General features: G+C 41.6%; 1 protein-coding gene across 1 annotated transcript in view; it reads right to left on the reverse strand.

Moving 5' to 3' along the window:
- Positions 1-22,941, reverse strand: part of LOC138755243 (collagen alpha-1(XXI) chain-like) — a 198,914-nt gene that overhangs the window by 87,014 nt on the left and 88,959 nt on the right. The window contains exons 10-13 of the mRNA XM_069920865.1: positions 8,983-9,036; positions 4,205-4,258; positions 1,833-1,886; positions 1,680-1,733 (exon numbers count right to left, since the gene is read on the reverse strand). Of these exons, the coding sequence (XP_069776966.1) occupies positions 1,680-1,733; positions 1,833-1,886; positions 4,205-4,258; positions 8,983-9,036 (216 nt within the window). The remainder of the gene's footprint in view (positions 1-1,679; positions 1,734-1,832; positions 1,887-4,204; positions 4,259-8,982; positions 9,037-22,941) is intronic.

Raw genomic sequence — 22,941 nt, forward strand, 5'->3', positions numbered from 1 at the left:
CTTCCTGTATTTTATGTTTATTGAGCTTTGTTTTTTCACATTTTTCTTTTGTCTGGAGAGGGCTGATTCCACCCGACCAGCCACTACTCCATCACATGACACCAAGAGAGATGTTGTTGAAGTCGCCCATGCGAGTAACTACAGTCCATTTTGATGACAGCACACACTACCGCAATAGTGTGATGGTGGGAGGGGTTGGTTGAATGTTTATGGTAGTAGATGAACTAACGAACAAGTGAGCTGCATTAGAAGGTGTCGTCCTTCCTTGTGAGTTGTTGGGCTGATTCATCAGTAGGATAGACTGAAGACAAGGTGCACATCTGGGAGAAGACAAATGATTGGGGTGGGTGACTGCATAATGGGATGTGGGCATTGGAAATAAGAAATGTAAGATGAGAGCAGTGATAAACAAAGGATCACATGTGAATATATCCAAATAATGGATCATAAAATCCATCTTTCCAGTGGGAACTTTGGGAACTAGCCAGCAGGAGACCACTTTGTTGACAAGCTGCGGGGAAACATTTGATGCCGCAAGTGCTCAGTTTTACTCCCTGAGAAGAAGATAACTTCAGTGTCAATTGCCACAGTTTGGCAGTTAACACAGTTTACTTGATGTTCTTAACCACGAGAAGGAGGCTCAGTGGAGTTGTTTGCCCAGTAAGAGGTCTACAGGCGAGGGCTGTGCCAGAATCCTAGGCCAGAATGAACTGTTAAATTTCCCTCTAGGGGTCTGCGCATGTCATCAATGTTCCAAGACCAGGATAGGCAAGCATAAAACTTGTAAGAATTGAACTAGAGTTGGCCATTGTGGACCACAGGGCTGTGTGGGCTGAGGCAGGGGTTGCAACTGAGAGAAATGGTTTTGAATAGGAAGCATATTAGATCCACTGGAAAATAAAAAGCATTGAACCAATGTAAAGCCTATTGATTGTTTTGAAAGAGTGAGAAAATCAGAGATATACACCTTGAAGGCAGATCATATGGCCATTGAGTCCACAAGGTCCTTCAACCATTCATTTTGATCCTACATTGATCTCATTAGTTTTATTCTTCCAACATTCCCATGGACTCTACCCAGTTCCTGCCACTCACCCACTTTCTAGGCCAATTTATCAATCTGCTTGTCCTTGGGCTGTTGGAGGAAACAAGAGCACCTGAAAGAAGCCAAAGCAGCCAGATATAGACAGTTCAGGATTGAACCCAGGCCACTGATGTTATGAGGCAACAGTTCAATGAACAGTGCCGTCCTAAGAAAGATAGAATGATGTTCTGGATCTAGAAAAAGTTCCTTTTCTTTATCCTGGATTTCAAAGCAGAGTGTACATAGAACTGTTGTCATGAATTAAAGACCAGAAAAAAGCCATGTTTTGTGGGAGTAAGTCCAAACTCAGAGATGTTGCAGAAGCTTTCAAATGCTTGATTTTAAATGCGGGAAAATGGGAATAAGGCCAAAATTAGATCAGCCCTGATTCACCAAGTTGAATGAGATAACTAGAGGGAGGTGGAACCTGATCCTGTTTACTTTGCACATGTTCTTCTCAGACTACTTGGTGCATCAGGGCACACTGCATGCTGTAAGAACCTTGAACTTACCATTAATTTCTCCTGAGCAATGATCTCTGCAATTACAAAAGGACAAACCTTAATATGGGAATACAGCAAAAAAAACCACATACCCTTTTTCCAGGAAAACCTGGTAATCCATCTTGTCCTGCCAATCCTTCAGGTCCCTAAACAAAATTGCAAGAAGGAGCAAATCAAAATTTGTCATTTGTATTTGAAACCATAATTATTGATTTGAACTGTTGATATACTTCATTCAAAAATACCTTTGCACCTGGAGGTCCTTGAATCCCTGGAAAACCTTGTTGTCCTCTTTCACCCTAATGGTAAAAAAGCAAGACATAATTTTCTCTTAAAAAAATATAAATTCTATCAGCACCACTCATTTTGACCAATATTTTTTCCCACCATTCTGGTCCAGTTTTCATGACATGAAGAGAATTTGTGGTGTGGGATCTTTGCTGGAAAGGAAGTGAGTTTTATTTGAGAGGTTTAATTTGGAGCAAAATAAGTTTGGGTGGGTTTAAAAAGCCTTGAATGTGATGTAAACAGATGGGCAGTGCAGATTAGCGTTCAGGTCAAGTATCTGCAGTAAAAAGGTAAGTTAGAGATTCTAGTGAACTATGTTTTTTTTTCCTTTTATTTAAAATGGCAATGGAGAATATACTCTCTTGAAATCTAAACCACTTTCCTTTCAGCAAATCCTTGGATGGAGGCAAATCTGCAGTGACAATAAATGAATGAAGAAAGAAAACATTGGTTGAGGGCCAGGCTTTGGTTTACAGACTTTAAGGTTCAACGCAAGACATAGGAGTTCACTTGCCCTTAGAGAAGGGCATGCCAGAAGCATACCTTTGCCCGTACCATTATTTTCAGGGAGTGAAGTGAGCAGGCTTGCTCGTTGCTGCAAGTCTAACCACTTGTGGAGTTAAACAGCTAATGTTTATAGAGCAAAAAAACTTATCTGTTAGAGGAACTCAGCTGGTCCTGCAGCAACAGTGGGAGAAAAATAATTGCCGACGATAGGTCTTGAAGTGGTCATACCCAAAACGTTGACCATTTCTTCTTCTCCCATGAATACTGGGTACTTCTGAACCTGCTGAGTTCCTCCTGCAGATTTTTTTTGCACCAGATTCCAGCATCTGTAATTTGTGTATCTTAATGTTTATATCTCATTTTATTTCATTACACCATTCAAGTATATTTCTGAAGCAAGATTAAAGAGTGTAAAGATCATTAATAAAAGGGTCAATATATAACTCATTGACTGAGTTAAGCAATAAAATAATCATAGGTCAGAAGGAACACACCAGGAACATTCAGAGTTGTGGTATTTAAGAGAATATCCAGCATAGCTTTGAAATTGTGAGGAACTTTTAGTTCTTGAAGAACTCTGATTAGTTAGATTCATCTTAGATTGATGAAATAATCAATTGACCTGAACTCTGATGTTAAAGATAATATACTGAATGGTTGAAGATAGCTAGTATGTTTTTGATGCATTTTATTTTTTAATTGTAATATACAACACAATGCGAAAGAGATGATCAGCTAATCTTAATTATTTGCAAGGAGTTGGTTTTTATTCTTCTGAATGAGTCTCAGTGGTGAAACTTCTTCAATAAAATTAAAGCCTCTGCATGGAAATTAGATAATAGACTAGTTTTTATTTTATGACAAGGGATTAAAAATCTCTTCTCCTAGAATGAAACTTTTCTGGTGTGATAATATTTCTCCAGAAATTTGACCAGGCACTTCCTGGCACTGGTCTTGATTTCTTCATCATGCTCCATCTAATGATGTTGCTCCTGCTGTGATGTTACTGGAGAAATTAGTTCACTTGGTTTAGGAAGCAGTTAATCATGTTTTCATTGCCATTCATGGACAGGGACACCACTGTAATAAGTGCTTTCTCCTCTTGTCTCCATGCCTCTCCACCTGAGTAATGATGTTTACCATCTGCCAATTTCACATCTGATCATCTCTGGCTCAAATCATTGATCGTCATCCCTGATTCCGACACCCCATTTGCCCTTTATTCCAACCATTCAACTGCCAAGTCCAAATCTCTTGTCCCAAACCCAGACTCCCAAGTGTTCCATTGCCTCTAATCTTCAGTCACCCTTGGGCCTGATCCTTAAATTGCCCTAGGCCCTAACAGATAATTATCTTTGACTCCAACCCCAAGATCTTCCAAATTCCTGACATCAATTCAGAGCTCCTGAACCCCATCCCACAATCCTCAACTACCCAATATCCATGTGTCCAACTCCCACCCCTTTAAATTTTCCTCTTCCACAAGGCCTAATACTAGACAGTCGGCCATTAATTCTCATCCTCCCACCCAAAGCAAAACCCGGGCCCAGAATGGTGAAGCAACAGTCTGCTCAGGCCCCTACCAGTAACCTCTCCGTTTAACTTACAGAGGATAACATAACTGCAGTTATCGAGCACCTGATCCCTTGTTTCTCAGAGCTTAATGAAGTCTGCAGAATTGGCCACATGACTGAAACATTCATCGATACAGCATAAAACGTCCATAGAGCTCGCCTTTGGAGGCACATAATAACGTTCAGGCAATAATATCACAGTTACAAACTAATTCTGTTTGCTTGAGGAATGGGAACAGATCTCGTACTTTGTATCCTCTTGGTCCAGGTTCTCCTTGAGGTCCAGGCAAACTAGGTTTACCCTGAAAAAGGGGGAAAATACATTACAGAAAGAATTAAAAGCCTGAGTCACACGGGGCAGGAGTCATGAATAGATGCCTATTTTGGATTGCATACATTTATCCCATGTTAAAAGAAGACCAAGATTAAACAAAGACTACCCTTTGGTCTACATGAAGCTTCACCAACTGCAGGTGATCCCTATGTTACAGAAAGAGATGGGTTGTGTCCTAGAATATGGCCATATCATCTATGCATGCTTCAAGAAGTGTAACTTCAAAAATTGAATTATGTTTTGTTTATTTACTTTTTTTCACAAAAATTCTGAAAGAGCAGATTTTATTTGCTATCTCCAATTATTGAGTAGTGATTTATGAATTCAATAAGGGTGAATTTTCCTTGCCCAAGCAGCTACAATGCAAGGTTGCCTGTACTACATTATGTTTCCATCACTACATTACAGAAAGTATATGGAGTCATTGCAGCAGACAGAGAAATAGCTTCTTCTGAGCATCAACACTGATTTAAGACAAATATCCACTGAACCTGATGCTTCACTCTCCTCAGAGGAAGTGGTGTTGCTGAAGACAAGTTAAGTTTTCGCAAAGTCAATGTAGATATTTTGATGAAGTGAACTATGAAATGCAATTGTTCCTAAGGATTTTCATAAGATGGCTGTTAATGCATTGGTAACATGGAAGAAATGTTGCACCATTGGGAGGAACTTGGATGATGAATTGGAAAGTGTGAGAATGGCAAATGGACGTTACTCAGAATAGACAGGAATTGGTATTTTGAAGAGCAGAATTTTTCAACCTGTGGTCCGCAGACCACTGGTGGTCAATGAGTTTGTTATGGATGGTCCACAGCAACACAGCAAAGACTGCTGAATCTAAATTTAGACATACAGCACGGTAACAGGCCATTTCGGCCTACGAGTCCATGCCACCCAATTTACTCCCAATTAGCTTAGAACCCCGGTATGTTGCGAACATTGGGAGAAAACTGGAGCCTCTGGGGAGAACGTACAAACTCCTTACAGAGAGTGCTGGATTTGAACCCCAGTCCTGATCATTGGTGCTGTAAAGGCATTGCACTAATGGCTTCTCCAACCACATCACCCCCATTTAGTAATGATTTGATTTAGTAAACAAGTAATATGTGAAACAAGGTTGTAAATTTCACCAAAACACCCCCAAAATTCTCAAAAATTCCACATCAAAACAAAACTCCAGTAAATGGTCTAGGAAGGTACTGTAGCTTAATACTCCCCCCGCCCCCACCTCATGGTCAGTGGGTCCATAGTAAGTAAAGGAATACTTTTGGTGATGCAGGGTTTAAAGGTTTGAGAACCACTACTATAAAATACTTCTTTCCAATAGATACTCTCAATGGCTATGGATATTCTCATGCTGATGACCTTTTAGCTACAGGTGCCAGCTTCATTGATCTGGATAATAGACACAATGCAAGTAAAACGTAAATATATGTCCATGCATACAATAGTTCTTTAAAATCTCCCCATCATCTCAAGGGTGAATCCTAACAGAGAATGTATATTTTTTAAAATGGCTTCTTTGAGTTGTGAATCCATGAGGAAGATGCAAATCTAGATCTACTAGCCCAAGGATAAGGAGAGGAGAACTCCTCTGGAATATGCCTTTTTATCATGTGCTGGTTTCTGCTGGAATATTGGAGTCTTTCTGATTTAACAATGACTGGGAATTTAATGGAATCAATTGAATGTGGCACATCTCCCCCAGCAACTGTACTTCTCACAATGACACATATGAAACCCACATTTCCTCTCCATCCAGAGTGAGCTGCAGCCTGCCTTTGGCCAAAGATTTCCTATGTTAATGGCTTTTCACCTTGTTATTAGTTTAGTCATCTACCATAATACCTCCATGTCGTGGCAATCCATCTCCCCATGCTGAGAGCACCCTATCCCACCATTGACAGTTTCTTGCTGTGAAAGCCCCTTCCACATATTATGTTGCTTGGTGGTTTTAATGTTTTACATATCTGAGTATACCAGTATGCCATCAGCAAAAATACAAAGCATGTACATTGACAAAATGTATGGTATGAGTGGCTTTTTGGTTTCCAGTTAACCAGCATGTGAGTCCTGTTCCATGCCCATTATTAGTGTTGGTTTTGCATGCAAAAACAAAAAATATTTTAGCCTCAAAGGCAAAGGTATCAAAATTTACTGATGATAATAAGGAAGGAGATTTCAAGCAATGCCACAGCCTCCCAGAAACTTCAAAAACAAAACGGCTTGGCAGAGTAGGTAGTCGGCCAATATAATATAGTCGTAATGTTCTGTCATAGTGAGGTCAATAAAAAAAGGAGAAACATGTAGAAGGACATTGCATTGCCAGACATACGTCTCTCAAACTTCAATATGGAATCATCTGGCAAATAATTTTTAGGGTTGAAACAAAGTAAGAGAGGATGGTGACAATTTTTACCTTGTGCAAAACTTTGGAAAGATAACAGGAAAATGCTACTGAATTAAACAAATGAAAACTCATTGCTTTGGTTTCCTTGAATAACATCCATGATTGGAAATTGTTCATAGAAGATGGCATTTGTCTGAGATTTTTTTTAAACTGAGGGAAGATTTTGATGAAGTACACATGGAAAAATTGACTTCCTTCATTTTGGAATCCAAGAGGAGTCATGGAATTATAATCTCTCCAAACTGGGGAGAGGTGAAATTTCATTATTGGAAAGATAATTGGAACATATTTTCAACATGGAGTGTTTGAGGCATGATTCAATGCACAATTTAAGTGAAATGTGAGTAAATATTTGGTGGGAAGAGGAAATTAGTTTTGGATGCTCCAGCATAAGGGACCATGAGGGGGGTCTCTCTCCCTGACACAAATTCGACCATATTGAGAGTATGGCAGTTGGTAGAATGTAGTGGGATGAGCCAATCAATTAACATGAGTTTAGTAAAGAAATGTAATAAAAAATTGTGGTTAAATACATTTTTAAAATAATTCATACAAAAATAAATTCATGGCATTGAGAGGCAATCAGGGATGGAAAAATAGAAGGTTGTGCTGAGGCTAGATAACTTAAAAGGACAAGACAGCTGTTAGTTTGATAGTAACAGCAAGGAAGCAGATGAACAGTGTGAAGGAATAGAGTAGATGGATAAATGACATCTTATATGCAAGTCTATTGTTACGTCGTAGACAAGCAACAAGAAATTCACCAAGACAGTGTTATTTTTAAAACAATACATTTATTAATAACATAACATCTTACTTAAATTTACCCCAACTGTGTCTGTGTCTCTGTGTGTGCGCGCGCATGATGCCCAAACCATTACAGCTTAGGAACAATTCTGCAAAGTCATTCCAAATTTCAGTCTTAGAAATCCTGTGTTGAAACTCAGACTTTTTTTTTCTTCAATATTTTTATTAACATATTGGATATATGTTGAAATTCAAAAAGATACATTACATTTAAATCATATAATTTCATCCAAGGTAATCCACATTTTAATCAAACAGATTATACTGTATTGATATTATTTTATCATGTCCAAAGTCTAACTCTAATTTTTATGTGGATGCATCTCCTCATTGTGATAAATGCAACAATCGAGATACTTCATGAATTCATATGTTCTGGACAAGCCAGATTCTTGAAAAATATTGGATTGAAGTATTCAAACTTTCTCTGCACATTTTAAAATTAATTTTAAACTTAATCCCTTAACTGCTTTATTTGGTATTGTCGGAGATAATGACATCTGAGCTATATGTATTAACTTTTATTTCTCCTATGGCTAGGTGGGCAGTGTTGATCAGATGGACAATCATTACTCCGCCTCATCATGCTGAATGGCTATATGATTTGAATTTAAATTTTCAAACACTGTGGGGACCTTTTTTGAATTACTTTTATAATCTTTGATTTGTTAAGAAAGTAGAAATATAGACTAATGAGGTGATTTATCACTCCCATAAGAATTCTATCTTTCTTTTTTTTTGCCAAACAGCTTCTTTTTTTGGTAGTGGGCTTAGAAACTCAGACTTTTAAACTGATGCACAGAAGTAATCACGAAGGAGGTGAGAGACTGAGTGATCAGACCACCCAAAACTCACAAATTCTTGTTGAGTTGCTTCCAGAGAACTGTCCTTTCATACAAATGGTCGTCGCAACTCTTCCTTGCCGAGGGGAAATGATACGCATGACTTCCACAGTGCTTCCAAAACCCAGGCACAGGTCAAACGAAATTACCATCACAATGGTCAAGATCCAATGAAGCAATTCTCCTGCTACCTTTTCCCAGATATGGGTCAATCAAAATAGCCATTACAATGGTCAAATGGTCACGGTGGTTCAATAATTCCCCTGACAAGGAGAATCAGCAGAATTGTCCATTTCGCTCAGAGTCACTTCACCTCTTGTGTTCAGCAGATGGCTGGCTGATCGATAATGAAAACTGATTTTTTAAGTGTCCCAATCACATGATTCTCAATTACATGACTCTCTCATCATTTGTTTTTCCTGAATAAACAACCATTGTTCTTTTCTTCTTCCAAAGTATCAACTTTTGTTTCTAGTCAATACTTAATGCTGCCACTCTGTCTTACCGCAAGCTGTGAAAGGTTGCAGCTTGCACCAATCCTTAAAATGATAGTCATGAAATGAAACATGAGCTTGTAATACTATAACGATATGAATCATAGCTATTAGTTACTACTAAGCTACAGTGCATTACCTGTATGCCTGGGGATCCACGTGGACCTGGAATACCTTGTTTGCCAGGCAGTCCCTTCAAAATAGAGCATAATTTATGTAAGCAGTTATAACTCTACATCAAACAGTATTTTGGATGACAGGGTGAAAATGAGCAGATGGCACATCATTGGAAAGCACTGAGGCTTAGTCACCAAGGCCCCCAAAGCTTGCATGGTCCAATAGATATCATGAGCTAAAGACATCAATGGCCAATACTCTTGCCACAATGACAACTGTAGAGTTGCTGCCTCAAGGTTAATCATATGGTGGCAGGTTGGCAGAATGGAGAAGGAGCAACAACCCTCCTGTCACTTATTCAAGAGAAATATTCTCACCACCCCTCAACAATGGGTAAAAAAAAAGGAAAGGGTGCAGTTGTAATCCAAATCATTCTTAATCTGAACTCTAACCGCATATACTCACTCAGAATCCCCTCCTGCAAATGCCAACATGATCTCATCATACTTTTGAATGCACAAGTAAGGAGCAGTTGTAGACGAGAGAGTCCCTCAGCCATGCTCTGCCTTTCAATGAATTTTGGCTGATCAGAGAGTGACCTCAATTCCGCATTCCCACCCAGTCCAAGCAATCTTTCACCCCCATGTGCATCAACAATGGTCATGATCATTGAGGACACCCATAAATTAGCCAAGCATCTGTTCAAAGATCATAGAAATTCATAGCACAGAAAGAGGCAATTTGGCCTAAACGCGAGTCCACTATAAAAATAAACCAACAGGAAAACAAGATCACAGTCATGTCAAGTTTATTGTCATCTCATTACACAAGTACAACCTGACAAAGCAGCATTCTCCAGTCCTCGGTACCACACACCCACGCACACACCCACGCCCACGCCCACACCCACACACAACCAGATATAACACAATACATATGCAGGACAAGTATTCATATATACAAATAAATGAATAAATAAATATTGTTTTAAGAATATGAGATCCGAAATAGTTGATAGTTCAGCATTCTCACTGCCTGTGGGAAGAAGCTGTTCCTCAGCCTGGTTCTGCTTGCTCTGATACTCCTGTATCTCTTTCCCGACAGGAACAGCTGAAAGGTGCTGCGTGCAAGGAAGAAGGGGTTCTTAATGATCCTGGTAGATCTCGTAGAATAGTTTGGGGGTGGGTGTCGAGTGGGGGGGAAATGGGAGGGAGACTCCAGTGATCCTCTCTACCACACTTATGGTCCTGAGGATTGACTTTCAATCCGTTTTTCTGCAGCAATTGTTACACACTGTGATGAGACTGGCCAGGACACTCTCAATAGAGCTCTTGTAGTAGGTTGACATAATGGTGACCAATAGCCTTGCCACTTCAGTCTTCTCATAAGTGCAGTTACCATTGCTCCTTCCTGACAAGTGAGGAATGTTGTGAATAGGTCATTAGTGAAGTAAACTCCAAGGAAGTTGGTGCTCTCCACTAGAGTTGTCGATGTGTAGTGGAGGCTGGTCGTTACTGGTCCTCCTGAAGTCCACGTTAATCTCCATTGTCTTGTTCCCATTGAGACTCATGTTGTTACTCTTGCACCAAATCAGAAAGTTTTCCACCTCTTCTCTGTAAGGTGGACTTGTTGTTTCTGATGAGGTCAACTACTATTGTGCCATCTGAAAACTTGACACTGTTGGAGCTGGATCTTGTGATGCAGACATGGTTCAGTAGCTTGGACGGGAGCAGCTGAGCACACAGCCCTGAATTGCACCACTGTCAGCGTGATTGAGCTCTTTGTTCTGCTACCGACCCAGACAGACTGTGGTCTTTCCATTAGGAAGTCCAAAATCCAGTTAAAGAGGAATCCCAGTGAGGACCAACTATTCCACCTGCCTCTAGGGAATTATTGGATTGAATGCCAATCTGAAGTCAATGAACTGCAGGCTAACATATGAGGCATCATTCTCCAGGTAGGTCAGGACAGAGTGAAGGGACAAGGCTATAGCTTCATCTGTGCAATTGTTTCTTTTAAATACAAATTGAAATGGGCCCAGCAGCTCTGGGAGGTGTGCTTTGATGTGTTCCATCACCAATATGCTCAAAGCATTTCATAATGGTGGAGGTCAGCGCCACAGGGCAGTAGTCATTGAGGCCCTGTTATTGTCGCCCTCTTGGGTACCGGGATGATGGTGGCTGTCTTCAACCCTGCGGCAATGATGGACTGCTGCAGTGAGGTGTTGAAGATGTCCGTGAAAACCTCCGTCAATTGGTCTGTGCTGTCCTTCAGTACCCGACCAGGTATGTTGCTTAGTCATGCCACCTTGTATGGATTCACCTTGGATAGGGTTCACCTCACTTCCTCACCACCTAAGAGACTGCCTCCAAACCCAATGCCATTCTAAGTTTCAGAATTATTAATTAAGTTATCCCGTTGACAAGACTTTCAGATAAGTGGCAATTCATCAAAGTGTAGACATTGAAATCTTCAACAAAACCTATGGCAGAGAACAGGCAAAGCCTGATTCCTTGGCTAAAGCCCACCTATGGCAAAATGACTGCATCTCCTCTAAGAGGCCTGTAGCTTGTGCTTCAAGAAGAGCATGCTAATAGCATTACGTTATTTCTCTGTTGCTCTGAGCCTGGGGTAGAAATCTGTGCTCAGCAACTTGCACTAGACTTGCCATGTGATAATAATGTTCTCTCTGGATACAAAGGCCCCAATGTCTCTGAAGCCTGGGTGATGCCAAGTTGGCTCATTAAATTTTGGTTGGGCAACGTAGGAATCCAAAAAACTGTGGGACAAAGTTTATTCCAGGTCCTAAGCACCTCTATCCACACATCAATGAAGAAGCTTCTTGCTTCAAATGGCCATTTCCAAAAGAAATAGGAAGTCTATGGCTCAAAGGGAATGGAAAGGGAATTTATCTAGATCTCTAAACACCACAATGATGATGTATGGACATGTCAGTAGTCCAATGAAATACAGGGAGACTGATCCAAACACCTTTCCCCAGATAGTGAGGTCTTTATGGGCCTATGTTCAATCAAACCCACATTCATCACATAAAGTGACAACTTTGACAAATGCTCTGGATCACATTGAGGGTTTCTAAAAGTGGAAGATCCATAAATCAAAGGACATAATACAAGATCATGGAGCTGTCATTTAAAACTGTATGAAGGTCCTTCTTCTTGCAGAGGGTGGTGAATCTCTGGAATTTTCTTCCCCAGAGAGTTGGGGAGGCATGATAATTTGTGAGGTATTTAAAGAGGAATTGGGCAAGTTTGACAAGATTATGGAATTGAGGGCTGGGTGGAACTGGCACAGAAGAGGAGATGAGGCCTCAAGTAGATCAGCTAAGATGACAATGAATATCAGGGAAAGCTTGAGGAGCTGAGTGTCCTACACATTGTTTTCAATGTTCTTAGATTCTAAAAAAAAAATTGAACAAAACCTTCAGACTGCCACGACAACCCCCACCTACATCACCACTCTCTGCTTCCCACCAACAAATGAACATCCACTGCCTTCACTTCATTTCTGGGTTATGGTAGCATAATGGTTAAGTTATTGAACCAACAGACAGTTCTGGACTAATGTTCACTTGTCATGGGTTCAAGTCTTAATGTGGGAACTGGGGAATTTAAATGTAAATAATTGAATTAATCCAGAATTTAAAAGAAAAGGCTGGCCTCAATAACAGTAATCATGAACCCAGTGCATAATTATAAAATCCCATCTGGTACACTGATGCTCTGTGAACAGTCGGGAACAGAAACCTTCTATCCTTACCTGTCTGTCTGATATATGGCTCCAAGTGGTTGACTCTGAACTGTTTCCTCAATTTGGAGGCAACTAGGGATGTAAGAAAATTGCTGGCATTGCCCTCCAAATCTTGTGATTGAATAAATAGAAGGAATATTTAGGCTTCTATCTTCACAATAAGCCTCCTGCAAGGCATCCATAAGACATGGAAAAAACTCACCATCTTCATCAACTCATTCTGCATATCAAGTAACCTAAAGTTCCTTATACTGTATAGAATTTATCACCAACAAATTAATATTAGCTCTCCTTGACCATTTTACATCATCATCTATGATCAAAATCTCTAATAAATTCCATCATCTGACTGGCCTCGAGTTTCCCATTATTTTTCCTCTCTCTCTCACTACTGATTCAGTGCTGGTAACATTAGCACTACTCCAGAAATGCTCTCATATTTAATGAAGGCAGAAGACATTTTTTTTAATTTCAAAAATAAACTCTATTCACAATAAAAATATAGACAAAAGAAAACAAGGCAAAGTCTTTTCACATTCTTAGAGTCATATTCACATTAACATTCCTTTACAGTACATTGTAATGTTAATCCTTTATTTTACTACATTGCAACATAGCCCACTGTGGTTACTTCCTTCTCCGTTGTTTGAGGACCTTCCACACCAGTCTCAGCCCCTGAATGCCCAGGAGCAGAAAAGACCTTAGACTGTGATCCTTACACATAAATGCTCTTGCATTGCCTCAACCTAGGCTCAGTGCATCCCTCAGCATGTACCCAGTGCAGCCTGGAATCTGCAAATCAGCAGGTATTCCCTCACTGACATCTCACTGTGCTGGAAGATCAACAAGTTTTGGGTCGACCAAAAAATTGAATTGGTGATCGCTCAGCTGAACGGGTTGTTTGTCTCTGGGGGAATCCCTGAGAACAGCCCATAAATCAGAGAGTCCCCTGTCATGCATCTGCTGGGGATGAACGATGACAAGAACTCTTGCATCTTTCTTCACACACTATTAGCAAACAGTCTGCAAAGAGGTGGGTGATTGTCTCCACTCCGTTGCAGTTGTCTTGAAGGCAACTTGCAGATTGATCATGTATCTAACTGAAGACAGTGATGTTGTCCATGTACATGGAGGCCTTGGCTTGGGTGCCTCCATTGATTGCCAACATCATCTCTCTTATGCCCTCGTCCTTCCTGATGAATTTGGCAAAGTCCTCTATGCAGCACACAAACAAGACAAGCAAGAATGAGCAACCCTCCTTGACTTTAGACTTGATGGGGGTTTTCCACCCATTAATTTTCAATGTGCCTTTAGGGAGCAATTTTTGATTCCCTCTCTAAAGGCCACTTTGGACAATAAATCTATCTTGTTTGTGTGTGACATCATATCACAGGTCTTCTCCTTGTACAAGATTTTTACCAATTCCATTGCTATTTCAGCCATTGTTTCAATCTAAAACCTCCAATACATTCCACCTTGACCATGTGACTTATAATCTTTCAGTGCATACATTTTCTCTATTATAATTCTGTGCAAAACTTTCTTCTTTTACCACAAATTTCACAGTTCAGATTTTCCAATATGGGGCCTACCATCTGCAATCTCTTCCCACTATCTCTATCTCATCTTAACCAATATGGTCTGGATCTGAAAGGCTGGCCTCATTGGTTCAACCAGTCTCCAGAAGCAGTAGTCTCGGGTGATGTAATTGTGCTGGGTGATTGAGTTCGGACAAACCCTGCACAATAAAACTCTGCTGACAGCTTTTGATAAATAACAAAGCTATGCCCCCAATTTTGATCTGTAAAAGTTGCCAGCTTTTAAATAATTAAATACGATAAAGATAATGAATGAAAAAAGTAAAAATAGATATAAAATACGAAAACTGTTTAATACTATGAACAAATGAAAAGATTACTGCCATTGCAAAATAAAGCAACTTTTAATAAGTTTCTCCCTCCTTCTCTTGCAAGGTAGAGTGTCAATCTGAGAGTGGATTCTTTGGAGTAAATGCTGGGAGATCTCAGCAAATTCCAGTTCTGTCATTAGACACCATGTCCAACTGAGGACCTCAGCTAAGAAATTACTTACATTTGTGCAGCAATCCCAAGACCAAGGAACACATACGCTAAATTCAGCAAATGCTGGCCAAAATCCTTTCTGAGGAAAATTTTCAAGTATTATTTCATATTTTGGCTACATCCTCTATCCCTAAATGAATATTTCTCTTGGGATATTTTTTAGCTAAGCTGTTCCATTAGCCAGCCATTAATTTTCAATGTGCCACTTTAAATTTAATTATTTTATAAAGTATTTTAGGATTCAAATTAAAGTCAACTGTTAATCTTTAACTAGTCTTTCAAATAAAATGCTGCAAAATAACCACAAATGATGTTTGTTATATGCTGTTTTATTTTAACTTCTATTACCTTCCATGAAAGAATTCCATTAGTAACTGAACCATCTCTTCCCTGAGATTTCCATAAAGCCCAACTATTCAGCCAGTTAAACATATAGTATTATCCTTTACCGGCATCACCTAGAACGCTTCCACCAGCATTGTCTCCGCTCCATCCTCAACATTCATTGGAGCGACTTCATCTCCAACATCGAAGTACTCGAGATGGCAGAGGCCGACAGCATCGAATCCACGCTGCTGAAGATCAAACTGCGCTGGGTAGGTCACGTCTCCAGAATGGAGGACCAGCGCCTTCCCAAGATCGTGTTATATGGCGAGCTCTCCACTGGCCACCGAGACAGAGGTACACCAAAGAAGAGGTACAAGGACTGCCTAAAGAAAGCTCTTGGTGCCTGCCACATTGACCACCGCCAGTGGGCTGATATCGCCTCAAACCGTGCATCTTGGCGCCTCACAGTTCGGCGGGCAGCAACCTCCTTTGAAGAAGACCGCAGAGCCCACCTCACTGTCAAAAGACAAAGGAGGAAAAACCCAACACCCAACCCCAACCAACCAATTTTCCCTTGCAACCGCTGCAACTGTGTCTGCCTGTCCCGCATCGGACTTGTCAGCCACAAACGAGCCTGCAGCTGACGTGGACTTTACCCCTCCATAAATCTTCATCCGCGAAGCCAAGCCAAAGAGAAAAGAGAGATGATCCTTATACTAGATAAACCAGACATGCAAAATAGTATTGCTGCAGCCATGTAAAAACTTCCATGTTTCAATAAGTTAATAGAAATAATGAAAAATATTTTTGGCCTGTTGACTCCCTGGGCTGTAGGCTGATGGAAGTCCCTGGGACACTTCCAGCATGTTCAAAACAGTGGCCAAAGATGTCATCAGTCTGGGGAAATGTGAAGATTCCAAGAGGATCATATTTTATCAAATGTGAATAAATGGGGATTACATCCAAAAAGGTTTGGATCCATTGCAATGTTCATCATGCAATCTCCTGCTGTAACATGTTTCACTTGGCCCCTGTTTATTTCCCAGAACTAGATGCAAAGTTGCTCTCCATTTCCTTCCTTGCCTCTTGCAGCTTCTGTGACAGTGGAATGTCCACCTTCTGGGACATGTGCTCAGGGAATGTTTAAACTGCAATGCTCCCGAGCTTGACAGAGGATCATATCTTTAAAATTTCTTTTACGGCATCTAACTTCACCTCATGCTGTTTAACTTCACAGAATTATAGTTATACAGCACAGAAACAGGCCACAACCAAGTTGCCTGCCTCATCTACACCCTTATGCCTGTGCTTCTTATTCACTGACTTGCCTTTGTCTTTTAAATGTAATTGTAACCAATTCACTGGCGGCTTGTTCTTTCCATTAACTGTGTGTTTCCCATGTCTAGAGTCAGAACTGATGGTATTCGTTTGATAATATCAGTGGCCTGAATTTGCATAGTATGCACATGTACCAATTATGCATTTGTATTAATCATATCATACGAACAAGGAACATGTTTCTTACCAGCACGGAAACAACATTGTTGAAGTTGCTTAACCAGTAATCCAGTGCGCTCCCATTTTTTGTGCAAGACTCCAATTATTTTCAGAAAATTGGACTTTTCAATGCTCCCCCACTGCTCACCACAGTGCCAGTTTAAATAAAATTAATAACAATATGAGCTATTCATTATGAAATACAAACCTTCTATTTCAGTCTTGCTTATTTTAAATGCAAGGACACAATCCTCTTTCTACCTACTGTGTTGTGCACACACACCAAGATTAAATAGTCAGAAATATAATTCATCAATAGCAGAATGTGTTTATGAGCACATTGGGTGATATTGTTTAATAGGTTGAGGAAATTAATCTTTGTGAATATAAAATTGTTAGAGTAGGATGTAAACTTGCTAAGTAATTCACTAAAAATTACAGCTGTCTCATGCATTTGAAAAAATAGGACATTGCCTTTATTCTGTATACATTATTAGGAAAGGGCATGACATTTTAAGCTGACTTTATTCGATCTATGCCACTACCTTGTTTAATAAAATTTACATGAAACAGCACTTTGGAAGACAAAAGTAATACTGCCTTCTCCGTATTGCTCATGTTCCCATTTATCTTTATGGTGCAAATATGAATTCTCTTAGAATAGATACAAGCTCAAAACCTTTGATTTGTTTTTTGGTGAATTGTATCCTGTATATTTGCTATTCTTTAAAAATTATTTATCAGAAAAGCAAACAAAAAAAACAGTAATTCAATCGCAATGAAACCTTTGCAGATTTACAAATCATAACACATGGTACAGAAGCAATACGACTTCACTCTAAATCCAATAAATGGGAATACACACAATATTAGAAGAGATAAGCAAGGAAAAAAAGGAAAAGAAAAAGGAAAAAATTCAAACCCACAGCTATCAAGGTTAAAATTCATATTGTATGTAGTGTTAAATCTGAACAAGCGGACTCAGGGGATCCAAAGAAGGAAAAAAAGGAAAAGAAAAAGGAAAAAATTCAAACCCACAGCTATCAAGGTTAAAATTCATATTGTATGTAGTGTTAAATCTGAACAAGCGGACTCAGGGGATCCAAACAAGCATGTCCAGAGGCATCCATCATCTTATCTAATGAGTCGTATGATGGAAGTGAACTATAAATGGGCCCAGGTCTTATCAAAAGAAATCTTGATTTTCGTGTCATTATGCCTAATTTTCTCCAGATTTAAAAAGGACATCATATCTAATAACCATTGATTATGTGTAGGTGGGAACTCTTCTTGCTAATAAAGTGGAGAATGCTACAAGCTGTCTTTGATTAGAAGATAAAATTATATTTATATCTTTAGAAAAACCAAATAGTGCAATTACTGGACATGGATCTAAAATGATCCTAAATATGGCTGCCCCAATGGTCCCCAGTGCCCCGATTGCTCCCTACCGCCCCTGACTTGGAGGGGAGTGGGGAGATGGGTCACAAGCTGACGGCATCATCAGCCCGCCCCTAAACAGCTGCCTTGCATGGCTGTACATTCAGATCGATCAGCGGAGGCTGCGCAGCGGAGATGATCCCTCTCTGAAAGGGGTTGGATTATGCGGCTTGGAGACCCTCTCCGCACATTCAGAGAGGTAGGTCTTTATGTGTTTTGGCGGAGCTTCTCCGCCTTTACATCCCAAGTTTTTGCCTATCTGAAATGGCCTAATTATTACTGGTACATGAGATTAAGTGACCAACAACAAATCATTTCCCTGTTTTTAGGAAGAGGATGTGCAAAATGTAAAACACTAGCTGTAGCAATACTTTCAAAGAAATGTTATCCAATTTATATGCAGGAAAATGCCTTAAATATTGTACCCTGCTACTGTGTTCTTTGAATTAGACCAAACAGTCTTAGTGAGGTGACCTTGTCCACCCAACACTACAGTCTGCTCATTCCTGCTAGCGTTATTTGAGTAAAGTCTGTTTGAATTGTACTGTGTGGCTTAGTTGTACTTTTTGTATCTTGACAGAAGCTCGACTTTAACATTGGCGTAGTCGGCAATCTCTCGCTGTGAAGATCACCACGCATGTTGTAAGTAGCCACGAGGATAGTGGGACATCAGACAGAGCAGCAGTGCACCTTCAGGACACTTGAGCCCGAACTCCTTCACTGACCCAGGGTAACATTGTGGTCCCTCATACAAAGATGATCTGGTTCCCGGTCAAGAGAAAAAGAACCACACACGTAGCCGATGACACAGTGGTGAGTTAAGAAGAACTGTGATTGTGAGAAAACTGTTCTGCCAGTTGCGAGTATATGTACAAGGCTCTCACCCACATCAGGTATCATTTTTGAGCAATTGGTTGGAGCATCAACTGGTCTATTTAACCTATTTGAACTACTTGAACAGGAGAGATTCCTAAATTACAATACCTGACCATTGACTATGGGGTTGACTACAGGGATTGCAAACTGCAAATGTCAATATGCACATGGAAAAGATACAATATCTCAGAGGCGGGTAGTGGAAGGTTATGTTCTGACACTTGAGTATAGTTTTGGGCAGCTGGTTGCGTATCCAACCTGGTGTGGCGGCGTACGTCATGACGCAGGCGAACTGGCTGTGTGTTTGTCACGCCCATGGCTAATGGCGCTGCTGGAGTTTGCTTCCCTCATGGTCAGCGGGGCTGCGCACATGCACTCGGTTGCATCATTACATCTCCGCCCATGCAGAGGCAGGACTTGCTGGCCACCTTATAAGGCACAGCATGGGCTTTTCAAATTAAACTGTTGGAAGCGAAACTGACTCACAGTGTGTAGTCTCGTTCTTTCGCTCTCTCTCTCTCTCTCTCTCTCTCTGTAGCTACCACTACATTTGGATCAGCCAAGATCTTGTTGAAAGACAGTCCTTGTAAACTGTTTTTGTCCTTTTTTTAAAATCCAATGCAACCTGTCGAGACTTTTAGAGTTTTACACCCATTGAGTAAATCCTCCCCCAATCTTCTTAATTCCAAACAGCACCACCCCACCTCATTAGTCCCTCATCGCTAATCATCATTAATACCTACAAGTTGATTATCAGGAGGTAATAAGGCAAGTATTTTTACTCTCTCCTTAATTTTATACTGTGGCGAACCATGCCATTCCATTGTCAAACCGGCATCTGTAGTTGCAGGCCCCTGCAGGATCAGGATTCCCAGTGGCCGGGGGTACAAAGAACTCTGGGAGGCACGCGACTTCAGAGGTCGGGTGATTGTGACAATGAACCAACTGTAATTACTTAAAACTCCTGCAAAAATTCAGATGTTGTTTCACCTCACAGACAACATCTGTTGTGCTTTATTCACTGCACTACTCGCTACATTGGTGACCCTGATGGTCCAAACGACATTTTGGAACTCACTATGGATGCACAGAACACTGTTGCACTCAAACTTCCAGTATTTTGGACCTCACAACCACAGGTCTGGTTCAACCACACTTCTTCTGTCCATCACAGGCCCACGTGGTGAAGGCCACTCGGCCCTTTGAGTTACTCAGTATCTACTTCAAGGGACCACTGCCTTCCACGAAGAAGAACATTTATTTCCTCTCCCTTCGCCATCCCTTGCCATGACACCTCCACCACCTCCGTTATCAAGGTACTGGGGGCGCTGATCTTCACCATGTTTGGATACCCGGCATTCATCCAGGGGTCCAGTTTCATGAGGGAGGAGCTGCACCAGTACCATGACTAGCTATAACCCCAGGGGCAATGGGCAGGTTGAACAAGAAACCGGGGTAATCTGGCAGGCAGTCCTCTTGGCCTTGAGGTCGAAAGGATGGTCCACTAACTACTGGGAAGAGGCCCTCCCCGAGGCACTCCATGCCATATGGTCGCTCTTATGCACAGCTACCAGCCAGACCCCTTACAAATGCCTTTTCACGTTCCTAGGAAATCAGCAACCGACTTTTTCCTGCCAGCATGGGACCGGTGCTCCTCCGTAAACACGCGAGGACCCACAAGTCTAACCCCCTGGTCAGGCAGGTACACCTCCTCCACGCAAACCCAAACTATGCCTGTATCAGGTACCCCAGTGGATGGGAGGACACCGTCTCAACCAGGGATCTGGCACCAGCAGGAACCTAGCCCCCCTACCCTGGCCACCCCTGGCACATACAGGACTACCCCCCCCCCCCCCGAGGGAAACATCTACCTACTGCCTCCCACAGGCCCCCACCAACCGTGGACCCACTCCACACCTATTCCCCCACTTCATCAGGCACCACCCTGCCCGCATCACCGGCCACCCTGACCATCCCAGACCCAGCCAAATTTCGAGCAGCCCCGCCCCCACCAACCACTAACCAGGAACCTGCCCTGTGACCACCAGACTGCTTAAACTTGTAAATACCCTAGAATTTCTCCATCCCACCACCCCCCAGGACTCTTTTTTAGAAGGGGGTGAATGTGGTGATATGATTACTACTATAGCTGCAATCCTACTGGCCTACTTCAGGGGGCAATCATTGTACCTGCAGATAGGTAACCTGGGAGCCTGACCCCACCTGCCAGCTGTCAATCACCAGCCCATATCAAGACTTGAGCCAGCCCTTTCCTAAACCAGTTGGGCTCCACACATATCTGGTGTCTTCTACTTTAGGCTGATTAAAACCTGTTGTACAGCTTTCGAGTTTGGTGTTGTTTGCTGCACCACAGCACACCACACAGGTCACGGACAATTCCTCTCAATTTCAGCTCGTTGCGGTTCAGCTGGTCTTCACCATTGCTGATGTATCACAGCCCCTCCTGGGAGCTGATTTTTTTTTTCCGAGCACACTCCCTTCTAGTAGATCTCAAAGGTCACCGCCTCGTTAATTTGAAGACTTTTGAGTCCCTCGCCTTGCATCCCATGGCGTTCCCCGCACCTTGCCTCAACTCAATTATGTTCTCGGTCAGAATTTCCCAGCATTATTACTCTGCAGTTCTTGTCGGCCCAATCGGAACATGGAATACAGTACCACATTCTGACTCATGGACGTCCCCGGAATGCTCGAGTGCATAGGCTATCTCTGGATACATTGTGATTTGTGAAAGACGAATTCTGACACATGGAGGAAATGAGGATTGCTTATGGTTCTGACAGCCCTTCGGCACCTGAATAGCATCACTGCAATCCTTCACGGTGCTAAGATTTTCTCCAAAATCAACCAGGTGCGCGGGTACCATCCAATCCCAGTTCACCAGACGAGATTCCTAAGAATGCCTTGATGACCCCATTTGGACCATTTGAATTCCTCCACCTGCCTTTTGGTTTAAAACAAAATGTGGTGCAGACATTCCAACGCCTAATGGGCACAGATACTTTATTTGGATGACAACCTTATTGCCAGCCACTCGCAACAACAGCACCAGGCCCATCTTGGTCAACTATGTAAGCAGTTAAATGACCACAGGTTAGTGATCAACCTGGACAAATGCCAATTTGGCCTCATATCAATCGATTTCCTTGGCCACCTCATTAATCAGCATGGAGCGGTTCCACTACCTTCCGAGCCCATTTGCAAATTTCCAAGACCCTCTATCATCAAGGGTCTGCAGGAGTTTGTTGGCATGTGGCATGATTAACTTTTATTATTGTTTCATGCCAGCTGCAGCCACTTTTCAAACTCTTGTCCTGACATCCTAATGAACTGAAATAGAATGACGTGGCCACGGCTGCATTCGAGTCTGCCACAGAAACGCGAGCAAAAGCCACTCTGCTTGTGCACCCAACAGTTGATGTGTCAATGGCTCTGACAGCGGATGTGTCAGGCACTCCGGTAGGTGGGGGCCTGGAGCAGCTCATCAATGGCATCTGGAAACCCTTAGCTTTCTTTACTCACCATCTGAGACCACCATAGCAAAAGTACAGGGGTTTTGACAGGGAGCTTCTTGCCCTCTACTTGGCTAAACGGCGTTCTCACTATTTCCTAGAGGTCAGAGGGTTCACGGTCTACACGGATCACAAGCCGTTGACTTTCGCTTTCGCCAAGATATCAGATTTGTGGTCAGCACGACAATGACAACTCTTCTACATTTCAAAGGTTACGACTATGATAAAACACATCGCTGACATGCTATCCCACACCTCCATCACTTCCTTCCATTTGCCTGCTCCGGTATACAGTACATAGCTTTGGCAGCAGTTCAGCAAGAGGATGAAGAGATGGCCATGTTTCACACTGCCATATTGGGACTGAAATTAGAGGTCATACATTTTGGTCCAGCAAATGCCTCCCTACTTTGTGATATATCCATCAGCTAACCGAGGCCCATTGTACCTGCTGCGTGG

The sequence above is a fragment of the Narcine bancroftii genome, chromosome 2, assembly GCF_036971445.1.
Source record: "Narcine bancroftii isolate sNarBan1 chromosome 2, sNarBan1.hap1, whole genome shotgun sequence".
NCBI classification, from domain to species: Eukaryota; Metazoa; Chordata; class Chondrichthyes; order Torpediniformes; family Narcinidae; genus Narcine; species Narcine bancroftii.